Source organism: Mytilus californianus, unplaced genomic scaffold (assembly GCF_021869535.1).
Source record: "Mytilus californianus isolate M0D057914Y unplaced genomic scaffold, xbMytCali1.0.p SCAF_2, whole genome shotgun sequence".
Classification (NCBI taxonomy): Eukaryota; Metazoa; Mollusca; class Bivalvia; order Mytilida; family Mytilidae; genus Mytilus; species Mytilus californianus.
Genome location: NW_026262668.1, coordinates 80,565,719 through 80,577,662, shown reverse-complemented (window position 1 = coordinate 80,577,662; position 11,944 = coordinate 80,565,719). Strand labels below are relative to the sequence as shown.

Genomic DNA, 11,944 nt, shown 5'->3' with positions numbered 1-11,944 from the left:
TTAATTACAAGTCATTGAAGAAAGAATTACAAAACTCGTGTGCTTTTAATCAGTGCTTTTGATTATTTGGATTAAATAATTTTTTCTCCTAAATTCATGTGTACGCCAGAGCGTTTTGACGTAAACGTTGCTACGCGCCTGTTGGCAATCATACCAAAACTTCGTACTTTTTTTTATGTAAAAATAAAATATTATTGGTCTAATGATACCAGAGACATATAATGTATTATATGTCTCTGACGATACATATTCATTGCAATGCATGTAATACTCACTCTTCCAAGTGGATTTCTGGTACAACAAACACCGGACCGTCTGGTGATGTTGAAAGTTTAAGAAATGTTGGTACGAAATGGTAAAGCATTTTTTTCCATATGGTTCGAAACGGTAAAGCATTTTTTCCATATGGTACGAAATGGTAAATCTTTTTTTCCATATAGTACGAAATGGCTTATGCTCATGGTACGCAATGGTAATTTTGGGTACGAAGTGGCAATGGTACGAAATGGTTAAGGTACGAAATGACTAGATACCGGGCACCCTTCCATCCGGGTTCTAAAACACGACGATGAAGAAAGGTATTTTTCGAAAAAAAAATATAATATTTAACGGTCCAAAGCTCCCATGTTCTATTTTCACTGACCCATTTTCTTTAGTTTAACACAACATCAACTGAAAAATGATTCGCATATTGAGCTTTGGCGAATGATAAACGATCATAACCCTGTCACCGGTGTGTGACAAAAAGTGCACTATCCTGAAGATATATGAACAGTGCACCGGTTAAGGATCATAATAACAAAATTGAAATGACTGAATTATTTGAGTTACGTTGATCCCTCTGAAAGCATCTATTTTCCAAGGGATGAATCATATATATAAAAAATCAGATATTCAGAAAAGTTTCTAACCAAAACTTTGCCTTTTAGTCAGAATGGGGAAGTTAAAACCAATGCCCTATGTAACCATTAGGGTAAGTGCAATGCATTCTGCATTATTTAAAAAAAAATCCTTGGATGAACTCTTTAAGAAGTTCATTATGGGCCTATTGCATGGCAGAATTTCTGACCCAATATAATCCAACATACCTTTTTCAGTGGCAGTCCAAATTTCCTTCCTTCAACCAGGTAAACCTATAGCTACTGTACCTTGTAGAATCAACTTTAAGTATTAATTGATAATTAGTTCTGGTCCTGAATATGAATGAAGTATTTACCACAGGAGGTTAAACATGCAACAAGCAATGAGGATATATGTCTATTGAAAAAAGAAACAAACATATGAAAAAAACAACCAAGGCTGGTTTTGAAACACATCATGGCATTATTTTCTGCAGATATTTGGAAGTGTTTTGAGTACTTTTATAATGCATATTTATAATTATGTATCAGGAAATAAGCTTTCACTCAACATGCTCAAGGAGCCAAACTGACAAAATGTGAAAATTTTGTATTGACCATATGGGAATATTCTGTTAAAATGTTAGGGGCCCAGCCAAATTTCCAGTAGCATTGGCTACTGGGCCCCTGTTAATCTTTTCCCTGTATATGCATAAAAAGAATGACAGAAATTAACAATGATATGAGATAATTGTACAAAAGACCATATCAACAACCACCTATGAGAACATAGCTCTACAAATAAACGTAAAGATACCAACAATCAACAGATGGTCCTGATGGCCTGTCTTTGTACAGGCACAAAATGTGGTAGGGTAAAACCACTTTTAACATGCACACAAACCTCTTTATACAAAAAAATGACAGAATGACTACTAACTTGATTAAAAGAAGGACATATGTAATTTGGAAAGCAGGGCCAAAATGTTCTTGTTACAGGAAGCTAGCTATAAATGTAACCACAGCAGTAGGTTGTATTTCTGATGTTTACAATCACTTTTTGAATAGCCTATAGTTAGATGTCATATGACATTATTACATTGCCAGAAGAAGAAATGATTTAAAATATAAAAACAGAATCTTACTTTTAACTATTGGAAACTAAATGAAATATGATTTTGCAATTAATGAATTTCAGACCATTACTAGCTTAACATGGTCAGAAACACATTTACAACTGCTGTCAATAAACAATACAACTGAAATGGAAATGAGACATGAAAATTAACGACATACATGTACATGTCTGATACACTGAAAAATATAGACTAGGGCGACTGATAAATTGAAATGACCTGATGCTACTGTTTTATTTGTGCTATCATGTTGAATTTTCTCTTGTCAGGTTGTCAGCAAACAGAATAAGAAGGAAAACTAATTGGCAATTCACTGCCACCTTGTGGAACAAATCCAGAAGTAAGGAGCAGGTAACTGCACCAAACAGGTGTGCTACAAGCCTTTCAGTGTGTATGTTTGGAAAGTGTATGAACATGGCAAGGCAAAGGGCTACCTATGGTGCAGTAACTTCTCAGTTGTTGCACGTCTTGTTAGAAAAATGCAATCAATGAATTGCATTCTGGCATGACGTGTGGATGTGTTGTCGAAAACAATAACCAATTTAGCAATGAACAAACTTGGCAAAACCAATTGTTTTAATACCTCTAAATTACAGAGGCAAAATTGAATCATAAAGAAAGAATTATTGTTAACTTGGAGGACTTATTTTTAAGAACAGCATCTTGATAATTGAAAAAATCCAAGGGTTTTGTTCAGGAACATCTTTGACTTGAACCAGACCCCAGATTTTCTGCTTCTCAGACAGTTATAAGGCAAAATGCTGATCTTGGAAATATATTTCTGATTCCACATAAACAAATATTTGAGGCAATTTGTACATGTATCTGCTAAATATGGTTATATTACGTCTCATTTGATATTTACAGAATTTTAATTTTATTATTACATGTTCAATAGGTATTGGATTTAACTATCAGACGAACAAAAAACCAAGTGTCTATTATACAAAGATAAAGTAATTTCAGATTTACAATCAAGTTTTTATCAATTATACACAAACTACTAGTATTTTAAAAGAGTGCTTCATGCAAACTGAGGATATTTTTAAATTTATACTTGCTGTGAAACTACTTTTATTTGTGGATCACCTATTATATTAACAACTTTTAAACATGTATTTCCTAGTTACCTGAAGTCATGGCTGAAGATATTTCTTCTTTAAATCTTTGCTAAGTTTTTCATTTTATTATTGATGTGAAGACAAAAAAAAATATCTTAATGTACTAAACATGTATAAATCAGGCTTTTACCATCAAATACCTAGAGACTCTGAGTCTTTGAGATCCCTGCACTGATAACACTTTTTGCCAAATAAACAAAATGTTTAGCATATGGGTAAAAACATGTAACTCATTTGCACTTTATACATTGTGAATGTACATGGATGTGTAAGTTATCCTTAAAATCATATTGCCATTGGTTACAGGACCTTGTCTACAATAGAATGTTATATTAGTGGAAGAGATTCAAGAAGGAATCATTGTATTTAACATGTCATACCCTTTGTTGGGTTAAATATAAGTGTGATTTATAAAAAGGTATCTATCTTCTTGTTTTCTTTTGTATTTACAGTAGTTAACTACAACACTAAATACAAAAGAAAATATTTCAAACATAATAATATTTATAAATCACAATGTACATGTATCACCTATGATTTGATAAATCTATTACATTTTAATGTTAATTTCACTACACATGCTACATATGTTGTGTTAAACCTTTATACTGCATTTCATTGAAAAGAAAGCACTTTTTAGCTCATCTGGACTAAAGGCCAAGTGAGCTTTTCTCATCACTTGGCGTCCTTCTTAGTAGTCTGTTAAACTTTTACAAAAATCTTCACCTCTGAAACTACTGGGCCAAATTTAATCAAACTTAATGACAATCAATATTGTGGTATCAAGTTTAAAAAATGTGTCCGATCACCCTGCCTGTCAACCAAGATGGCTGACACGGCTAAACATAGAACATAGGGGTTAATTGCAAATTTTGTGTATTATCTTGAAAACCGCTTTGAATAGAGAAAATCTGGCAGGGGTCTAAATGTTAAGGATGTTGAGATCTACCTGCTGTCCATTTAGATATAGCCCTTAAATGTCAAAGTTTATAAATTTTTTTGTCTTATTTTCAAAAACTATAATAGATACAGAGATTTTTTTTTAGGAAATATGATAAGCAAGACAAGATCTACAAATGAGTCAACATGGCTGAAATCATCCTTATTGGAGTTATTGCTCTTTAATGAAGATTTTTACCCTTTTTTTGCATTTTGTCTTATATACCAAAAGCTGTAAAAGCTTTTGTAATAGATAAAAAGAAACTTTAAAAAGCCAAAATGATCAACAAGTCAAGATTAACATATAAGTCAACATGATGGAACTCATCATTTGACTCCTTATTGAAGCTTTTGCCCTTAATGACAATTTTTATTTTGCGGTCGTATATTGGTATCACGTCGTCAGCGTCGTCTGAAGACATTTGGTTTCCCGACAATAACTTTAGTAAATATAAATAGAAATCTATGAAATTTAAACACAAGGTTTATAACCACAAAAGGAAGGTTGGGATTGATTTTGGGGGTTATAGTCCTAACAGTTCAGGGGCCAAAAAGGGGCCCAAATAAGCATTTTTCTAGTTTCCAGACAATAACTTGTGGAACGGTGTATGGATCTCCCTGAAATTATACTACAAGTGTCCATACCACAAAGGGATGGTTAGGATTGGCTTTGGGGGGTTTTGGCTCAGACCGTTTAGGAATTAGGGGCAAAAAAGTGAGAAAAAACAAGGGTGTCATGGTTTAATGGACAATTACTTAAGTACAAATTACAGTGTAAGGGAAGTAATTCAATGTTGTGTCTTTTTTTATGTTTCCGAGTTATTGGGTTTTATTCATTAAAAAAAGGGGGATTTTCCAGTTTTCAGACAATAACTCAAGAATGCTTTCACCAACTTGCAAGAAATTGTGGTCAATTGTTTATATCTATTGACATGAGCTCTCTTTTGATTTTTATAAATTTCAGATTTTACGTTTCCGTGTTACAGGGTTTTATTCATAAAAAAAGGGGGATTTTCCAGTTTTTGGCAAAAAACTCAAAAAATGCTTTCAGCAGTTCTTATGAAACTTTGGTGAATTGTTTATATCTATTGATGTAAGCTCCCTTTAGAATTTTATAAATTTTACATTTTACATTTCTGAGTTATGGGTTTTTATTCATTAAAAAAGGGGGATTTTCCAGTTTTCAGACAATAACTCAAAAATGCTGTCAGCAATTCTCATGAAACTTTGGTGAATTGTTTATATCTATTGATTTTCATAAATTTCTAATATGACATTGAGAATTAATTGAACTTTATTTGTTTATAGTCTGACAACAGATTTACTAAGTATTGCGCAACAGCACAGTGTATGGATCTCTCTGAAATTATACCACAAGTTTCCATACCACAAAGGGATTTGGGGGGTTATGGCTCAAACCATTTAGGAATTAGGGGGAAAAACAAGGGTTTCCTGGTTGATGGACAATTAAAAAATAGTACAATGTTATGTTTGGATTACCCCCCTTACACTGCTTTTAAATTATGTATAAAGAAATGTTGTATTGTCTTGAGGTGATTAGCCTTATATTTTTTAGAAGTTACTTTTGCGAATTTGCAACAGCATGGTTTATTGTACAAAAGCAAAAAATTGAGTATAAATTCAAATCATATAATCATATAACCAATTCTAAGTTCTTTGACTACAGTTATTCTGTGTCAGAAAACTATTATGTGTCAAATATTTAATTACAATCCAAATTCAGACCTGTATCAAGCGCGAATATTGTGTCCATTTTTGGCTCAACTGTTCAGGGTTGGACCTTTGCAGTTGTATCCAGCTGCGCTCGGCAAAGCAACTTATTAGGGCCCCGCCGAATGGCGGACGCCCTATAGTGATCAGTCTGTCCGTCCGTGTGTCCTTCCGTCCGTAACAAATTGTGTCCGCTCTATATCTAGAGAACCGTTATGATTTCAAAGTTTATACTTGACATGTATATTAACCAACACCAGAGGGTGTGTCATAATGTATGTACAACTTCCTAGGTCAAAGGTCAAGGTCAAAAACTTTGGTTTTAGTTGACAACCCCATGTCCTATGGTAAAGATCATGTCTGCTCTATATCTTGAGAACCGTTATGATTTCAAAGTTTATACTTGACATGTATATAAACCAACACCAGAGGGTGTGTCATAACTTATGTACAACTTCCTAGGTCAAAGGTCAAGGTCATAAACTTCGGTTTCAGTTGACAACCCCATGTCCAATGATAAAGATACAAATTTTTTACCACACATTATTCACAGAGGGGCCCACAGAGATGCTTGGAGATATTGATTTGATATTTTGTGTATTGTTTTATCATGACAAGTTACAGATCAAGTTCGAATTTTGTTCCAGTCTTATTATTTTGTGCAGAGTTATCGGTCCTTGGACTTAGAAAATTCACTCAAATAATCAGTTTTCCTCATTTTTTCATCATGCTTGAAGATATTGACTTGATATTTGTTATATAGTTTACACCAGGACAAGTTATAGATCAAGTTAGCATTTTGTTCTAGTACAATGATTTTTTAACCGGTAGGGGACTATGTATTGCCAGGCAATACTCACAGAATGCTTGTTTTTATATAGATAAGGAATACAGACTAGCTGTTCTACATGTACATGTAGCTGGTAAATAACATCACAAAATTGCTGCAATTTTAGAATTTTGCTGTTAAAGAAATGACTCAGAATATAGTTAATAAGAATAGAAACAGTTTTACAGGCTGATTTTAAATTTGCATTTTCATACTTAGGGCATAACACAGTTTTGATCCCACAGTGATTTTTTTACGAAAATTTGCATACAATCTATTTTTCATCTTGTCAATTCAAATATGTAATAAAAAATATACCTTCATGTACTACTTTTAGAGATAAATGGGGTCGAAATTTTATACATTTTACTAAAAATTCCGGATTCTTGGACATTTTTCGTTTGGGGAGACATACCTAATTATTCAGCCAAGGGTATAACTTAAATAAGTTATTAGAAAAAAAAAACATACATGTCGTTATTGTGGGCTAAAATATAAAAAAAATGATAACATATATGTATGTTACATGTTTCAAAGTGGCAGTATACATCATTTGTTTTGTTAAATTGTATTATACAAGTTCTATTGATATTATTATTGTCTCTATGTATACTAACTATAGAAAGATATAATAGTTCATAGTTTGCCAATCATGCATAGTACACCTATGTTATTACAGAAAAAATATACCTGTAATAACTAAAGGGTGTTATTACCATGATTACAGCTTCTCTACATAACTTCAAAGCCTTTGCTCAGATATTTCATGTTTAATCACAATTTATTTTAATTTAGTGTAAGAAATAATGATCAGAGCATGTAATGAGGTTCTGCGCAAGCTTCCAAGTAATTACCAAGTTTCTCATATATAGACCCAAAATTGTTCTTTTGAGTTCTTACTCCAATTTTTTAAAACTAAAATTTCATTGCCCAAACAAGTTTGTCATATGTTAAGCATGTTAAAAATTGTGTTAGGAAAATCCAAATTTCACTTTATGAATTTTGTATATGTAACATTTGTGTACTATGAATTTGTACCATAAGAATTTATCTTAGAATTGTTGTTGATTTGATTTTCTTCTTTTTCTTTCACATAGGTACAGCAACTGGTTGGTTATTAGAGTCACAGTGTGACGTTCCTCTATATCGGATCCTTTCAGGCATAGGTAATTGACAACATGAACATAATTGAAATATGAATATAAATCAGTCTACTTTGTACAAGCTGTTATAGAAACATTAATAAATATTGGCACGAATATGTTTAGGGTGGTATAAAAGATATATTTTTAGCTCGTTTGTCTCAAATGGCCATGATGAACTTGAACCATCACTAGGTTCTGTGTTCTGTTATATAATTTTTGAAAATCTTTATCTCCAAAACTATTGAACCCTAATTTTTTTTATAGCATACATCAAGCTACACACCCATTACAGTTGAAAATAGAACATCAGGGTAAAATTCAAGTATCATAGTTGTCTTATATCTTGAAAACCATAGAAGATAGAGATGAAAATGTTCAGAATGTCAAGATCTTCATATATTCAGTTTGTACCAAAATCACCAGATGAATACGTGAATGAGTTATTGTCTTAAAAATGTTAAACAACAATTTTTGACGAAATGTAACATCTTTCCCTTTTAACCTGAAAACTATAGTAAACGAACAGAACCAGTAAACAGCAAAGATGATAAACATTTGCAAGATCTACAAAATTGTAAATTTGACAGTTCTAATCCATAAAATGATATTTTAGAGTAGTTATCTGACACCATTTATGAAACTTTTTGACAAATTGTAGCATTTTTGAATATTTTCAAAAACTATAATAAATGGAAAAAATGATCAGCACTACAATATCTACAAAAATGCCAATATTTCTGTATCCATTTATTGACTACTTTTTGTCCAGTCAGGAGTTACGGTAATACTTATTTAAGTATTTTCATACAACTGTAACCAATGGGGAAATATTATGGCATGTATACCCTTTTTCTGTCTGTTGTCTGTTCACATGTCATACAAAAACTAGAGTATGTTTAAGTAAAAGTTAAACTTGTATGGTATATATTAGGGGTAAGGTAAGCTCCCTTTCAGTGTTTAAAATTTTTGGGTTTATTGTTCCAAAAGTTACAGGAAATTAACCATCAGATTCAAGACAATTTTTCACATACATTGTATTGCACACTCCACTATGCTAGGATTGATCTCCTCAAAAATTAATACCTTTATTGGGGTAACAAAAAGGAAGCTCCCTTGACTTGAACTGTTAGATTTAAGTGAAAAAAAATTATGTTGGGAAACCATCAATTGATCCCTTATAGGTGTTGTTGCCCTTGCAAAAATGATTTTTACAAATTTTTTTTAAAAGTTTTTTGCAGAAATTATGTTAGACATGTAGAATCTTTAATAGACAAAAATGTTCAGCAAAGCAAGAGTTATTGCCCTTTTTTTATTTTTTTTTTGGTTTTTTTGGAAGAAACTATGATAGATAGAGAGAAAAATGGCATGTTTAAACATGCATCAATATACATTAAACAGCAAAACATAAGTGATTATAGTGACATAGGTGAGCGAATCAGACATCTTATAGACAGTTAAAGGAGATTCTCACTTAAAAGTTTGAAATGCCTAAATACCATGATGCATCAAAGAATCTTTTTAGCTCACCTAACCCATTGGTGAAGTGAGCTATTCTCATCACTTGGCATCCATAGATGTCTGTTAACTTTTACAAAAATCTCAGTGGTCTTGTGGTAGCGTGTGCTGCTTGAGTGTGGGAGGTCGTGGGTTTGAACCCCTGCCAGATGAAACCAAAGACTTTAGAATTGGTATTTGCTACTTCTCTGCTAAGCACACAGCATAAAGGAGTAAGAGCAAAGACTGATTGTCTTGGAGTCAGAATAATGTGTTCAATAACGGTAAAAGGTGACGTCTTGTTGCGGACAGTTATCTTGTGAAATAGCATGTTAAAAATGCTGCTCATCATGATTGTCTAGTACAAAGCAGGGTTGATAACCTTATTTGTCCAACGCGTTGCGGGGGGACATCGAAATACTGGGCGTCTGTCCGTCCCTCCAGTCTTGTTAGTGCTCTCACATGTACAATTCTTGCCAGATTTGAATAAAACTAATATCATAGGTTTATATCAGCAATGTCTTGGACGAGTTCGAAAATATCAGTGCCAATCAATTATTTTTAAAAAGAGTTATGCCCTTGGAAACATTAATTATATTAAAAATTGCATCGTAAGTGCTCTCATTTGTACAATTCTTGCCAGAATTTTATGAAACTTATATCATAGGTTTATATTAGCAATGTCTTGGAAGAATTTGAAAATCAGTGCCGATCAATAATTTTTGAAAGAGTTTTGCCCCTTGGAAATATTAATTAATATGGAAATAAGCCTTATGAGCGCTATAATGTGTACAATTCTTGCCAGATATTTATGAAATTTATATTGTAGGTTTATATCATCAATGTTCTTGAAGAGTTCAAAAAACAGTGCTGATCAATTATTTTTAAAAGAGTTATGCCCCTTGAAAATATTGATTATATGGAAAATTGCAATGTTATCGCTCACATGTGTTGCCAGAATTTTATGAAACTTATATCAAAGGTTTATATAAGCAATGTCTTTGACACTTTCGAAAATAAGTTCTGATCAAATATTTTTAGCGAGTTATGCCCCTTAGAAATATAAATTATAATGTAAATCACATTGCATTTGCTCTGAAGCCTTTATTTCTCTTAAGATATTAACAAAAAGTTTTAAAGAACAAAAGAAAAGTACTTTTTTTTAGTTATTGCCCTTGTACCTTGAATAGATAAAATATGTGCAACGTGGGGGACATTTGAACTCTGTTCTTTTATTGCATTAACATGTTCTCATCCTGAATATGCATTTGATTTGATTTCGGCTGATTACTGGACCAATTGGGATCAAACTTGATTATCATCCTTGGGGCATCTAGTTAAAAAAGTGTCTGATGATTCTGCCTGCAAACCAATATGGCAGACATGGCTAAGACTAGAACATAGAGGTAAAATGCAAGTTTTATCTTTTATCTTGAAAACTGCTGAAGATAGAGAAATCTTTATTGAGTAGAAAAGTTAAGAATGGTGAGATCTACCTACTGACCATTTACATCAAAACTGTCGACCAAATTCTTACAGGGGTTATTGTTTTTAAATGACAAATATTACTTTTTTTTTTCTCTTTTTTGCATATTATGATAGAAACTAGATTAGATAGAGAGAAAATTTTAATATTAAAATGATCAGCAAAACAAGATCTACAAATAAGTCATTATTGCCAAAATTGTCAGAAAATGATGAGATCTACCTACTGTCCATTTACAACAAACTGTGAGCAGACTCCTAATAGGAGTAATTACCCTTAACTGCTGATTATTTTTTTTTACCATTTTTTTTCATTTTTGTCTATTATCTGGATAGAATGGAAAAAAATTAATAGCATTTTCCCCATTGTGGCCATTGTTGAAGATCCACATAAACCCAGGTGAGTGACACAGACTCTCTAGAGTCTCTATTTTTTCCCCGTCTTTTTATACTTTTTAGGTAAAGGGTTTTTGGGTTGGGAATGGCCTTCCAGCTATACCGAGGATTCAAAGAAGATGGGACTATGTGTGTTAGAATAAAAAGGTAATGGTGGAAAATTTAGGGACAACATTTGTTTAGTTATCATTGCTTGTTCAAAGAGTAATAAATTTTTCACTTTTGGTCCATTTAAACTTTTGAAAACAAAGATTTCCTTCCAATAAAGTTAAAAAAAGAGATCTTGTAAGGGAATTGTTTTTAAACTTTCAGTCTGTATATAACATTGTCCATCTGAAGTGAAAATTTAGGTAACAATTCAATATCAGCTCCTGTTTAAATGAATGAAACAATATTTGGTGTGAAAATTTGGGGCTGTATTCTAGATTGTTCACCAATTAATAATATTTTACTCCCATCCAGTATAGAGTGCAAAAATTGGCCTTAAATTGAATGTGAATCAATTAAATCAAAATTAGTCAAGAGATAACATTGAGTAAACTGATTTGGTCATGTATTGACAGAGTCAAAAAGCAAGGCTTCGGCGTGCTGCTTCGGCATTGGCAGTATCAACAATTTGTTAAAGTTTGTGATTGGTCGGTTTAGGGATAACCACTGGCGATAAATCAATGGTTTTTGGTATGCAGTTGTAGTAGTATTGGCACATTTTATTTCCATTGGATATTATTTGGCCATGCCTTCTCAGTCATGGTTTATTGAATTAAACATTTTTGCATAGTTTACATGTTAAAGTTTGTGATTAGGTCAGTTAAGGGGAACCACTTGTGAT

General features: G+C 32.4%; 1 protein-coding gene across 8 annotated transcripts in view; it reads left to right on the top strand.

Moving 5' to 3' along the window:
• Window positions 1-529: 529 nt before the first annotated feature.
• LOC127728278 (uncharacterized) overlaps window positions 530-11,944 on the top strand; it is a 30,398-nt gene continuing 18,983 nt past the window's right edge. The window contains exons 1-4 of one of the 8 annotated variants that reach the window (XM_052235576.1): window positions 530-578; window positions 2,245-2,315; window positions 7,693-7,761; window positions 11,179-11,262. In XM_052235576.1, coding sequence (XP_052091536.1) covers window positions 11,201-11,262 — 62 coding nt within the window. In that variant the 5' untranslated portion in view covers window positions 530-578; window positions 2,245-2,315; window positions 7,693-7,761; window positions 11,179-11,200. Of the gene's footprint in view, window positions 579-2,244; window positions 2,344-7,692; window positions 7,762-11,178; window positions 11,263-11,944 lie in introns of all 8 variants that reach the window. The other 7 variants (XM_052235579.1, XM_052235578.1, XM_052235580.1 and 4 more) reach the window with 7 other exon arrangements.